The sequence below is a fragment of the Mastomys coucha genome, unplaced genomic scaffold (genome assembly GCF_008632895.1).
Source record: "Mastomys coucha isolate ucsf_1 unplaced genomic scaffold, UCSF_Mcou_1 pScaffold22, whole genome shotgun sequence".
Classification (NCBI taxonomy): domain Eukaryota; kingdom Metazoa; phylum Chordata; class Mammalia; order Rodentia; family Muridae; genus Mastomys; species Mastomys coucha.
The window spans coordinates 227,023,993-227,038,265 of NW_022196905.1; the positions used below are offsets into that span (position 1 = coordinate 227,023,993).

Below are 14,273 nucleotides of genomic sequence, written 5' to 3' on the forward strand. Positions count from 1 at the left end.
GTGCTGCGTCGGGGTGGGGTGGGGCACTGCAAAGGGATTTCAGCCCTTGAACAAAGTCCTCAGCTAGGAACATCAGGAAAACTAGGCTACTTATGATCCTGGACAGGAAGGAAGTGCTAAGAAACACGGGTGGGCTTGGGGACCCTCTGTTTCAGAAAGGAAGTGACCCCCCCCTTTGTTTGGGTTGCACCTTGCAGAGCCTAAGAGTGACTCTAACATGGCACTAGCCTGGTAGAGAAGGCAAGGATGGCAAAGCGGTGTGTTCAGGCTGGGGAGGGCAAGTCTGACCAGGTAGGAAGGTGCAAGAACAGGATTCTGGGACTAACCAATGAAGAGCTTCCTTAGGTGGTCAGGAAGACAGTAAGTATCAAGCCCAGGTCTTCTTTTCTAGCTCTTTGGGATGAAATAGGGACTTGGCCTTCTCAGAGGCAGGGGCTGGCAGAATTGGTCTTTGGGGATATGTCTTGCTTTGTGTCTGCAGGAGACTGGCAAGATGGGAATTTCCAGCTGCAGTAAAAGACAGAGTACTAAGCCACATGGCTTTCCTGCCTCACCCTGCCGGTGTCCACACGGCTGATGTCATTGCCTGGGTGTGGATCTTTGGGTATCCGGCAGGCTCTTAACTTGTCTGGGGAGGGCTTCTGCTCTCTTACAGTTGTTTCTGTCTGGGTAAGCGCATTTATTGGAGACACCACACACCACCAGGGTCTTTGAGTAAAAGCCAGTATAGATGTACCAGGTTTTGTGCCAGGACTGCCAAGAACTAGCAAGTTCTGGGTACTGGCCTGCCACCTCAGGCTTCCTGCTCAGACTTTTGGGATTTCCCCTAGGGTGGGTTGGCCGGATCAGGGACTGCCTGTGCAACGCCCCTGGGCTTTTGGCTCACGGGCTTTGCAGGAGAAGGAAGCAGTAAGCCTCTTACCCAGCATCCTATAGGTAAAGTGAGCCAGGCCACCCAATCTCAGTCATTTTATCCTCCATAACTTCCTGGCTGCACCTCAAGCCTCAGGCAAGAGTGTTGACCTCAGCTCTGTGCTTTTCTCTGAGTAGGAAGGGCCAGCGGGCCTCGGGCAGGGGTGCTGAGGTAGCTGATACCCCACCCCTGGCTGGTTTGCACAGTTGAGACTCAGTCCACGACTTGGCCCCAGCTCATGCTGTCTCTTGCTGTCATCTGCCTCTTTCCCATCCTCGGCTCCTCTGCCTGGGGTGAGCACAGGGCACGGGTGACCTGATTGGTCAGTGAGAACTCTGAGCTCCTGGTTTACAGAAGCCCCTACAGTAGGGAGACCTTCTCTCCTGAGCTGCCAGATGCTCAGGTAACTTCACTGCCTCGCTTTCCCCATGTGGCCAGCCTCAGGCTTCTAGCCCGTGTGTTAGTAATGTGGTGTTGAGTTAGAGATTGAAGGTAGCCCCAGAGCATTCCAGCCCCAGGCTTTCCTGGCTGGGCTTGAAGTTAACATCCCCAGGGCTTCCAGTGAGTCTGGTGCTTTGCAAGCTTAGGGGTATCAGACTGAGGGAAACCTAGCCTGCAGTGCGGGCCTACCACAGAGGAAGATAGTAGTATCTAACAGGAAGGACCTGGACTGCCCAGGCCATTTCCAGCTGCCCCCGCCCCCTTCTCCTCAAGCTCTTAGAATGTCCCAGATTTTGAAAGGAAGTCTTTCTTCCACTTCCCCCCTTGCCTGCACTTTCGCTTTCCTTTTCTCTGGGCACAGCCCCAGCCTGGTGGTAGTTACAAATTGACCCCCTGAGACCCTGAGATCTCTCCTCTGCTGTTTAGGGATCGCCATGCTTGAAGCTTCTGATGGTCCCTTCCTCACAGAGCCCCAGCACTCGGGTCTGAAGGCTGAGCTCCTGAGGATTGTGGCAGCGGGACAGTGTGCAGTGTGTGCTGCTGAATTTATAGGAGGGAGTAAGGGCCTTCGGTCAGGGATGTGGGGTGCGTGTGCGTGTGTGTGTGTGCGTGTGTGTGTTGCTATCAATGAATAGCATATCAGTGGGCTCCGAACCAACTTAGCATGCACCATGACATCTTATTTCACTAGGATTGGCATCTTTACAGCAAGCCCCAGCTCTATCCATAGAGCAGTAAAGAGTTACATATAGAGGCAGGGCTAAGAGCTGGTGGGGATACCAAAGATAAGAGACAAAGGTTTGCGTCAGGCAAGAGTCTCACTGCTTGGGTTCAAAACCTGGCCCTATCTTTCTAGCTATAAGTACTACAAAATCCCTTGCCCATGTGCCTCGGTTTCCATCTTTGCAGATGGGAATGGCCACAGCACCTGCTTTCTAGAAGTTGGCAGTGGGAAAGGAAATCTTTTTTTTTTTTTTGGTTTTTCCGAGACAGGGTTTCTCTGTGTAGCCCTGGCTGTCCTGGAACTCACTCTGTAGACCAGGCTGGCCTGGAACTCAGAAATCCGCCTATCTCTGCCTCCCAAGTGCTGGGATTACAGGTGTACGCCACCACCGCCCGGTGGAAATCTTTCAGTAAGGCACTTAGGGTGAACTTGATGGGTCCAGTGGTTCCAAAGTTGTATGACTGAGCATAGTCTCTGGTAGAGCCCGTCACCCTGCCTAGGAGGGAACCGATCCTTAGAAGCTGGCTTCTCCTGTCAGCTCCACCTTGTGATACTTCCTAAGAGCAAGCAAGAGTATGGGATCCCAGGGACTCAAGGAGTTAAATGTCTGGCTGCTTTAAACTCATGGGAACTGTAGCTAGCTTCTCGATATCCCGATATCCCGGGGCCTCACTTTGGGAACAGTGGCTGAGTACACCTGGCCTACTCAGACTTGGCATACATTGCTCCCTACAGCCCCAGCCTGGCTTCTAGAGAAGTCGTTTCCTGACCTTTGGCCTCCCCTGCTCTTTTACAGGTTGTGACATGTGCTCACAGGAAGACTTCCAGGCACAGAGGAGCCAGCTGGTGGCACTGTTGGTCTCAGGGTCCTTGGAGGGCTTTGAGAGCATCTTAGACTGGCTGCTGTCTTGGGATGTGCTCTCCAGGGAGGACTATGAGGGCCTCAGCCTCCCTGGCCAACCTCTCTCCCATTCTGCCCGGCGTCTGCTGGACACAGTCTGGAACAAGGGTGTTTGGGGCTGTCAGAAGCTCCTTGAAGCTGTGCAGGAGACCCAGGCCAACAGTCACAGCTTTGAACTGCATGGGTGCTGGGACACTCACTCCCTTCATCCAGCCAGAGATCTGCAGAGTCACCGGCCAACCATTGTGCGGAGACTCTACAACCATGTAGAAGCCATACTGGAGCTGGCCAGGGAGGCGGGGTTTCTGAGCCAGTATGAATGTGAGGAGATCAGGCTGCCAATCTTCACGTCGTCTCAGAGGGTAAGCTGTGGCAGAATCCACAGGAACAGGATGCTTAGCCACGAGGACTGTGACTCTTGTTGAGTCAGCCCCGTGGAAAAACGCAATTGGTGGGATTTCCTGTGCACAGTTGGCCAGGCACATCAGAGCTACTTTTAGATGGGCTGGCAAGTAACTTCCGAGAGGGGCAGCAGTGCTGTGGCAGCCCAGGGCTTGGCCTCAGTAGTCAGAATGATGCAGTTCAAGGCCGGTTCGGTGTGATGGGATGTTTCTGAACATCCCAAGAGCATATCCCGAACTCTTCATCTGTTCCTTCTCTTTTCTTCTTCTTTTTTTTTTTTTCTTGTTTGCGGTGCTGAGGCTTCTTGCTCTACCCCAGTCTTAACCTCCACCCTCATTTCTCCCATCCCACTTTTCTCCTCTGCAGGATACTGTTAATCTCTGATCAGGGAGAAAGCTCCCTGATCACCCATATACCAATGAGAGCTGTGTCTGGGAATCACCCCTGGCTGCCATCAGGTCTGCTTGAGTGGCTCTCTGTACTTGTAGACTTTTATTGGTGTCTGCTTCAAATCAACAGCTCAATGGAGAGTAATTCTGCATTACGTTAAATCTTAATTTAATCGTGTAGCCCACTGTGTGCCGATACAGTTTAAACGCCCACTAGGATTTCAGATATGAAATTGCATTAAAACTGGCCCCTGAAATGCAATAATTCAACGGAAATCACATGGACAGAAAAGTATCTCTGAGTATCTCTAAAACTTCTATTTTCCTGTAAATAGTAGCCCTCAGGGTGCCTGTCATGCATGGAAAATAGTAACATTCTACTTTAGTTTTGGGAAATCAGCAGGCTTTTGCCTTGACTCATTCATCCATCCAGACTCTATGAGGCTTGCGTATGACTGACTCTGTGCTACATTTTGCTGTGCTGAGAGCCTTGCATGTGGTAGGTGAATACTTGTTAATGCAATAAGTGAGTTGTTAGGACTACATGTCAGGGTGAGGATGGGTGAGTTGGACTTCAGGTGAGCTTGAGTCAACTCCCCTGGGCAGGTGTTGTCCTCATGTCACTTGAGGCGGGTAAGTCTTCATAGAACATGCACACTTAGTCTTCTCATTCCTGCACACGAGCCCAAAGGTATGTCCCTGTGTACTTTCCATTGGCATTCAAAAGCACATATTAATAAATCCTCAGTGCCTCCTGTGACCAGTTGTGGGGATAAAACCAGCTCACCCACCCAAGTGAGATTTTAATTTATCACCTTTGATCTAGTGTTCAGCAGTGTATCCAGGGAGGGATGCTCTAAAGGATTTGAGGAAGGAAGCTTAGGCCCTATAGGAAATGGGAACATTAATACCAAAAGTATCTAGGCTGTCCAAGAAAAGAAACTGGGAAAACTTACATGCCAGAGAAGCAACCAGTGGATGCCTGTAGATACCCAGAAAGAAACAGAAGGAACATGATCTCCAGGTCCATTGGCTGTGGCAGGACCGTGGGGGCTATAACTTACTGGAAAGAAGAAAGGCTGGATGGGCAAAGACTCCATCCCATGAAAGAATGAAGTGGGGCCAGATGCTTCTAATCCAGCAACCAGTGAGTTCCAGGCCAGCTAAGACCACATAATAAGAACCTCCAGCAAAAGAAAAGAGAAGAGAGAAGGAAGACAGACAGACGGAAGGACTAAGTAGATAGCAAAAGCCAACACTGAAGATGGAGTGAGCTAAGGGATAAGACAGTGGGTAACAGATCTGAGGATTTAGAGGTGACAGAGTGGCCCCACAGCTTGAAGTTAAGTCATTGGAATCTCCTTTGTCTTAGTTCCCTTTAGCTCTGGCGTTTTCCTGGGATCTCTGGCTTTCTTTCCCTCAGTGGCTGTCTTAGTCAGGGTTTCTATTCCTGCACAAACATCATACACAAACATCATGACCAAGAAGTAAACTGGGGAGGGAAGGGTTTATTCAGCTTACTTCCACATTGCTGTTGATCACTAGAGGAAGTCAGGACTGGAACTCAAGCAGGTCAGGAAGCAGGAGCTGATGCAGAGGCCATGGAGGGATGTTACTTACTGACTTGCTTCTCCTGGCTTGCTCAGCCTGCTCTCTTATAGAACCCAAGACTTCCAGCCCAGGGATGGCACCACCCACAAGGGGCCCTACCCCCTTGATCACTAATTAAGAAAATGCCCCACAGCTGGATCTCATGGAGGCACTTCCCCAACTGAAGCTCCCTTCTGTGATAACTGCAACCTGTGTCAAGTTGACACACAAAACCAGCCAGTACAGTGGCTCAATTTCTGGCTCAGTGTAGATGGTATTTATGGTATATCCAGCTAACACGTCCCTAGCATTGACCTTTTAATTTCTTTATAGAGGTGGCTCTCATTGTTTGAAGATTGGGAACTAAACACATGGAAGGAAGCAGAGTTGGAGTTGGAGTTAAAGAGCCTCCTTTCCCCACTTTCTGAGCATGTGCAGGGAGGGCGTGCACTTGACACTGGACTAGCTTTCTCTCTAGTGGTACAGCAAAGCCTTGTACATTCTTCCAGTGGTGAAGGGTGTGTTTGTTGAAAATGAAGAACATATTGCCTGTTTGAGAAGGGCTAGCTAGAAACTGGATCTCGGTCTGTTTCTTCCCAAGGAGTGTACACTTCCCTTTGTGTCATAAGATGTGAGAGCTTTGTGTGGTTTTGCTCAGTTGGGAATAACAGTTGTTGGGAAACCTCAGGCTGGTAACACCAACTGTGATGCCAGCTGTCCGTGTGACTCATGCAGATGCTAAAGCCAATGTGACTGAGGTAGCAGCGTGAGCTCTGACTTGAGCTTGCTTCTGCCATAGAACTGACTAAGACAGTTTTATGTTGGGAAAAGTACCATGCCTACAAAATAGTGTATAAATTTCCTATGTCTAGGGTAAAAACTTCCCCACATCCAGATGAAGGAACTGCCTTGTTGATATCCTATTCTTTACAAGTAACCAGTAGAGGCAAGCAATGATCTAACTTGTCTGTTAATCATTCTGTTGCTTTTCTTTATGGTTTCTGTGTCTTTTGCAAGGAATTTTCAAAAAGTATATTTAATTAAAAGGAGAAAGAAAGAAACAAAGAAAGAAGGAGAAAGAAAGGAATAGTGAGCTAAACATAATTGTGTCAGGAAACAGAAACATTACCTTTTCTTCTTAGATGGAAACTCTCAGGACTAGGGATGTAGCTTGGCTTCTCCTTCCTCAGGAGTCTGTTAGGAACCTTCTAGTAGGCCAGTGACAATACAATGTCATTGATGAGTCTGAGGAAATTCTGGGCTTGTTCAAGCTGGAGCATCTGGCAGAGCTAGTGTGAGCATATGGGAGGAATGTCACTGGGAATGTGGTTTGAGGAAGTGGAGCATACAGCCCAGTCTTCTCCAAGCTCATTAAAGCTGATTCTGACTTCCAGGACTAGGTCAAGGGTAAGCAGTTCTATGGATGACACCATTGTCCTTCCCTGACATAGGCTGGTTTACTCCATTTTGGTAGACCATACGTCTTCTCTTCTATTTTTTAGATAGACAATTTAGGAATTGATTTTTTCCTGAGTGTCTAAAGCTTCCCTCATGGTTGATTGATAGTTTGACTGGGTATAAAATCTTAGTGGCGTATCTATAATCCCAGCTTCCTGGAAGGCTGAGCAGGCATATAGAAAATGTAAGGCCTATGTATACTACAGAGTGAATGGGTTTAAGGAAGGTCTAGGCAGTTTGGTGAGACCATGTCTCAAAGTAACAAGAGCTCTGGAGCTATACCTGTGTGTTAGAAAACTAGCATGTGTGTCACCCTAAGTTTTATCCCCAACACTGCAAACAATCAAATAAATGTACATTCTGGCCATCATTTTCCTTCAGAATTTTCATGGCATTACTCCATTATCTTCCCTATTTAGGGCTTCCACTGAGACTTCAAAGACCATTTTCTATGTCTTTCTTACACCTGTCAGAGTTTCTTTTAGTCTGCCATATGCTGAAATTTGTAATTATCTACCTTGGGTACTGGGCATTCAAGAGGCATCTTTGTGCTTGAGACATTCCTTTGATGACTCTAACAATGATTTTCTTTGTTGTTCCTTTTCTTCTCTATGCAATTTCAGCTGCTAGAATGCCGGAATTTCTGGATGAATCCCCCAGTTCTCTTCTGTTTTCCATTGCTGTGTGTCCTGCTACTGTTGTTTTGTTTTGTTTTTTAAAGGTTTATTTATTTTATGCATATGAGTACACCACCATTGCTCTCTTCAGACACACCTGAAGAGGACACCAGACCCCATTACAGATGGTTGTGAGCCACCATGTGGTTTCTGGGAATTGAACTCAGGACCTCTGGAAGAGCAATCGGTGCTCTTAACCGCTGAGCCATCTTTCCAACCTACTACTGTTGTTTTTGAGACAGGATCTTACACTGGCCTGGAATTCTTTTGTAGCACAGGTCAAATTTGGGGCAGTCCCCCTTCTTTAGCCTCCCAAGTACTGATATTACAGGCATAATCCACCACAGCTATCTTTTGCTGTTTTCTATATGGTATTTTCAACACTGTATTTTTGAAGTTTCCATCTTTGCCTTAACATCTACAGCGTGTAAAAATTGTTTTTACTGTTTATTACAGTGACTTGCTTTTGTTTTAGGGATGTAATCTTTTATGTAGACAAGATGATATTAATAGCTGCTTTTTTATTTGTTTGTATGATTAATTGCATTGTTTGATTCATGCTATGTACATTTTTTTTTAAGTAGACATTGGGATCTTGACATTTTATTTAGCCTTGAATGAAGCACTGGACCATAGAGGAAGAGAGAAGAGGAAGGGAGATGGGAGATAAAGAGAGAGGAAATATTTAGAGTAGGCAAGAAGATATGAGGCAATTAAAAATAACTGTTTTTATGAGAATGAGTGTCCACATGCATGTCTGTGGACCATGTGCTTGCAGGGGCCAGAAAAGAGTGTCAGTTTGCCTGGAACTGGAGTTATAAACAGCTGTGAGCCTCCATACAGCACTGGGAACTGCTGGGATCTAAACTCCAACAGTGCTCTTAACCATCCAGCTGTCTCTTCAGCCCCTGCAATATTTCTATTAGTTTTACTCAGGCTCTTTGCTCATGCTCTTAAGTGAGCTCAGGCATCCATAAACAGAATGGATAGTTTGTTTTCAGTAAAAGGCAACTTTTACATGCAAGAAGAACAGGAACACATCTCACAAGCATTATGCTAGGTTAGAAAAAGACAGTTTCAGATAGCTAACTACACACTTACACAGTAAGCTAAGTGTACATACACAGTACTAACCAAACACTATACCACAGGGAATAACCAGATTAGTCATCCCCAGGCACAAGAATGGGAGATTACTTTTAGCCATTATGAGAGAATTAGGGGGCAGGGTGGAAACATTTCAGACCTTAGATATGATGACTCTTACACCATCAGTCAGTTCTCGCACAACTGTGTCCCCTATGTTCGTCTCCATAAGGTATAAACTGAAACTCATCTTACAACATTAGACATGGCCGGGAGCTGCCTCTATATTTTTCTTTTCCCATGATCATCATGTGGACAGCCCACCTTCAGCTATGCAGATGACAAGCCCAGGCCAATGCTAAGGTGTTCGGTCTTAACACAGAGGCAGAAGTGGAGGATTTGTATTCGGCAACATTTATAGCAATCTGGCAATATTATGTCTGCTATATCCAATAACCAGACCTCTGGGGCTTGCCCTGGGTGACTGCATAGAGATGAGTCATTTGGCATGGCCTCCTTCCTCTTGACTGTTGTGTGAATGAGAAGTTAATCTCGGCCTTTTAACTGCTATACCAGTGTCTCCCCGTGATAGAAGCCAAGCCTTCCCTTACTGTCTGCAAATCTCCTGTGCATGAGCTTTAACCCCAGAAAGGGTGGGAGCCAGATCTTCTTAAAGAAAGTGCAGACTCAAAATATGCAGGGAAAGCAAGCAGGTAGAGCATTGCTTCCACACTGCAGAGGTTACCTTAGTTTTAGAGGAAAGGGGTGAGAATGTCCATTCAGTTTGAGCAGGTATCCTACTAGCTGCTGAAAGGCAGCACCATTTAAATAGCCTGCAAGTCCTTGACTTGGATGGAGGGGACTTCATTCCCATAACAGAGGAGGCTCTTGGGTTGGTCGGTCAGTCATTCTGTCTGTCTGTCTATCTATCTATCTATCTCTTTTTTTAGAACATGATTTTAATATTTTCAACTGTTGATATTCAACAAACAGAATAGTTATTTTAAGATAGATTTCATTGTTATGTCTCCCTTTTCATTCTTGATTTTGTTAATTTAGATACTATTTCTTTGCCCTCTGGTTAGTCTGGCTAAGGGTTTATCTATCTTGTTGATTTTCTCAAAGAACCAGCTCCTGGTTTTGTTGATTCTTTGTATTGTTCTTTTTGTTTCTATTTGGTTTGATTATTTCCTGCCATCTACTCCTCTTGGGTGTTTTTGCTTTTTTTTGTTCTAGAGTTTTCAGGTGTGCTGTCAAGCTGCTAGTGTAAGCTCTCTTCAGTTTCTTTTTGGAGGCACTTAGAGCTATGAGTTTTCCTTTTACCACTTCTTTCATTGTGTTCCAAGTTTTGGTATGATGTGTCTTCATTTTCATTAAATTCTAAAAAGCCTTTAATTTCTTTCTTATTTCTTCCTTGACCAAGTTATCATTGAGTAGAGCATTGTTCAGCTTCCATATATATGTGTGCTTTCCATCGTTTTTTGTTGGTATTGAAGACCAGTCTTAGTCCGTGGTGATATGATAGAGTGCATTGGATTATTTCAATCTTTTTGTATCTGTTGAGGCCTGTCTTGTGACCAATTTTATGGTGAATTTTGAAGGTACCATGAGGTGCTGAGAAGAAGGTATATTTTTTTGCTTTAGGATGAAATGTTCTATAATATCTGTTAGATCCATTTGGTTCATACCTTCTGTTAGTTTCACTGTGTCTCTGTTTAGTTTCTGTTTCCATGATCTGTCCACTGCTGAGAGTGGGGTGTTGAATCTCCCACTATTGTATAAGGTATATGTGTGCTTTGGGCTTTAGTAAAGTTTCTGTTATGAATGTGTATTAGTCAGGGTTCTCTAAAGTCACAGAACTTATGTCTCTATATAATAAGGGAACTTGTTGATGACTTATAGTCTGTAGTCCAACTCCCCAACAATGGTCAGCAGCAGCTGTGAATGGAAATCCAAGGATCTAGCAATTGCTCAGTCCCACAAGGCAAGCAGGGGATTCTATCTTCCTTCTTCCAATGTCCTTATGTAGGTCTCCAGCAGGAGGTGTGGTCCAGATTAAAGGTGTGTGCCAGTACACCTTTAACCCCATGTGACCTTGAGATCTTCCTGTCTTAATCTTCTTAATCTTCAGGGAGTCATAGCCACTATACCTCAAGATCTCCATGCAAAGATCCATGTCCAAAACTTGTATCTTCCAGCTTCCAGATTAGAATCAGTGGTGAGCCTTCCAATTCTGGATTGTAGTTCATTCCAGATATTAGTCAAGTTGACAACCTAGAATAGCTACTACAGAATGTGGGTGCCTTTGTATTTGGAGCATAGATGTTCAGAATTGAGAGTTCATTTTTGTAGATTTTTCCTTTGACCAATATGAACTGTCCTTCTGTATCTTTTTTTTGATACCTTTGGGTTGAGAGTTGATTTTATTCGATATTAGAATGGCTACTCCAGCTTGTTTCTTGGGACCATTTGCTTGGTGTGATGTGTGCTTTGGGCTTTAGTAAAGTTCCTGTTATGAAACTTTGTTTTTCAACCTTTTACTCTGAGGTAGTGTCTGCCTTTGTCACTGAGGTGTGTTTCCTGTATGCTGCTAAATGCTGGGTCCTGTTTATGTATCCAGTCTGTTATAACGCCTATGTCTTTCTGGGGGAATTGAGTCCATTGATGTTAAGAGATATTAAGGAAAAGTGATTGTTACTTCCTGTTATTTTTGTTGTTAGAGGTGGAATTATGTTTGTGTGGCTGTCTTCTTTTGGGTTTGTTGAAAGATTACTTTCTTGTTTTTTCTAGGGTGTAGTTTCCCTCCTTGTATTGGTGTTTTCCATCTATTATCCTTTATAGGGCTGGATTTATGGAAAGATATTATGTAAATTTGGTTTTGTCATGGAATATCTTGTTTTTTCCACCTATGGTAATTGAGAGTTTTGTTGGGTATAGTAACCTGAGCTGGGACTGCTTCCGTTCAGCTTCTGTTGTTCAGCTTCCATGTGTATGTGTGCTTTCTGTTGTTTTTGTTCTCTTAGGATCTGTGTTCTCTTAGGGTCTGTATGACATTTGCCCAGGATCTTCTAACTTTCATAGTCTCTGGTGAGAAGTCTGGTGTAATTCTGATAGGCCTGCCTTTATATGTTACTTGACCTTTTCCCCTTACTGCTTTTAATATTCTTTCTTTGTTTAGTGCATTTGGTGTTTTGATTATTATGTGACAGGAGGAATTTCTTTTATGGTCCAGTCTATTTGGAGTTCTGTAGGCTTCTTGTATGTTCATGGGCATCTCTTTCTTTATGTTGGGGAAGCTTCCTTCTATAATTTTGTTGATATTTACTGGCCCTTTAAGTTGGGAGTCTTCATTCTCTTCTATACCTATTATCCGTAGGTTTGGTCTTTTCATTGCGTCCTGGATTTCCTGGATGTTTTGGGTTAGGTGCCTTTTGCTTTTTTGCATTTTCTTTGACTGTTGTGTTAATGTTTTCTATGGTGTCTTCTGCCCCTGAGATTCTCTCTTCTATCTCTTATATTCTGTTGGTGATGTTTGCATCTATAACTTACTTTTTGTTTTGTTTTTGTTTTTTTTTATTTTTTTTTTTGAGACAGGGTTTCTCTGTGTAGCCCTGGCTGTCCTGGAACTCACTCTGTAGACCAGGCTGGCCTCGAACTCAGAAATCTGCCTACCTCCCAAGTGCTGGGATTAAAGACATGCACTACCATACTCAGCGCATCTATAACTCTTGATCTTTTTCCTCCGTTTTCTAACTCTAGGGTTGTCTCCCTTTGTGATTTCATCATTTCTATTTCTATTTTTAGGTCTTGGATGGTTTTGTTCATTTCCTTTGCCTATTTGATTGTGTTTTCCTATAATTCTTCAAGGAATTTTTGTGTTTTCTATTTAAGGGCTTCTACCTGTTTACATGTGTTCTCCTGTATTTCTTTAAGGGAGTTATTTATGTCCTTCTTAAAGTCCTCTATCACCATCATGAGAAGTGATTTTTAGATCCGAATCTTGCTTTTTCTGGTGTGATGGTGTATCCAGGACTTGCTATGGTGGGAGAATTGGGTACTGATAATGCCAAGTAACCTTGGTTTCTGTTGCTTATGTTCTTATACTTGCCTCCTGCCGTCTGATTATCTCTAAGGCTACCTGCCCTGGCTATTTCTGACTGGAGCCTGTCCTTCCTGTGATCCTGGTTGTAGCAGAACACCTCAGAGTTCAGCTGTCTCTGTGATCCTGTGATTCTGAGATTCTGTGATCCTGAGATCCTGGTTGTGTCAGAGCTCCTGGGAGTCAAACTGCCTCTGGAATCCTGAGATCCTGGTGTGATCAAGCTTGGGTGTGCCTGGCATGTGTAACCAAGCGCGCACACGCGCGCGCACGTGTGTGTGTGTGTGTGTGTGTGTGTGTGTGTGTGTGTGTGTGTGTGTGTGAGCGCGCTTGCACGCGCGCATGTGCACGCACATTTACTTATGACACATTTAAAAGGAAGCAAATGGGCAGTTAGGGGTGCAGGTCCTAGACTCAGGGCACAGTTTAGGTTGTAAGTGGGTTCTGTGTAGAGAGAAAGTTTAAGCATCCAGGTCATGGGACTTGGTACAGCACCATCCTTCCAGGGGTCTATAGCTTCTAAAATCATTGCTTGCTTTTGTACGTTGGTAGGTTTATGTATTTATTTGGTCTTTTTTTAGCTTTTAATTTTTAGCTATTCATTCTCTCAGTGGGTTTTGGGAGGGAGCCAGGTTGGCTGTGTTTGTTTCACAAACCACGACTACATCATCTTTGTTTGCTAAATGCAGACGGTAGCACAGTTGTTTTTCTGGGCTCTCATTCTGTTAGAAGAAGACTGTGTATCAATTGTATTGCTGGTGGTTTTTCCTTTATTCTGAATGCTTGATGCCAGAAGTGTTTCAGATATTTTTTTTGGGTTTTAGAATATTTACATAAACAATGAATACCTTGGCAACCCAACCCACGTCTAATGACAGAAGTCATTTATATTTCATGCACACATGACCCCAAGGTAATTTTACACAGTGTTTCAATTTTCCAGTTGTGATATCATGTCAGCACTCAAAAGATTTTGGATTTAAGAGCATTTGGACTTGGGATCTTCAGATTAGGGGTATTTCAACTTTTAATAGAAACTTTCCCACACTGCTCCTTCTCCATCGGTCTTTTGGAAAACAGTAATGGTCTTTTCTTTGTTGTCTGTAGGCAAGAAGGTTGCTTGACCTTGCTGCAGTGAAGGCAAATGGGCTGGCTGCCTTCCTTCTACAGCGCATCAGAGACTTACCAGCCTCACTGGCTCTACCTTACGAGGGTATGTATTTGTCCCTTTCGGTTTACACAGACCCCTGCTTAAAGAGCAAAGCGCATGGCAGTTAGCATCCATGGATGGATGCTTAATGTCCCCCAGACTCAGTTCCTGCATCTGAAGCCTAGCAGCGACCCGACAGCAGTGAAGACTGAAAAGGTGACAGCGCGGGAGCTCTCTCCCTCCATTGCTCCCCAAACCACACAGTGCTCCCTGGAGCCAGTACATGTGGAGAGAGCCAGCCGAGAGAGCCAGCTGTGGGTACATCTTGCCGTACAAACTGCACTCTATACCAGGCACAGATAGGGCTGGGATCTCTTGACCCATGAAACCTAGTGACTCATGGTCTGCAACTCATAACCAGGCATATTTAGAAAGTGCTGTCT

General features: G+C 44.8%; 1 protein-coding gene across 3 annotated transcripts in view; it reads left to right on the top strand.

The window, feature by feature from the left end:
• Nod2 (nucleotide binding oligomerization domain containing 2) overlaps positions 1-14,273 on the top strand; it is a 44,688-nt gene that overhangs the window by 3,013 nt on the left and 27,402 nt on the right. For all 3 annotated transcript variants that reach the window (XM_031340783.1, XM_031340784.1, XM_031340785.1), the window contains exons 2-3: positions 2,875-3,341; positions 13,788-13,893. In XM_031340783.1, the coding sequence (XP_031196643.1) occupies positions 2,883-3,341; positions 13,788-13,893 (565 nt within the window). In that variant the 5' untranslated portion in view covers positions 2,875-2,882. The remainder of the gene's footprint in view (positions 1-2,874; positions 3,342-13,787; positions 13,894-14,273) is intronic.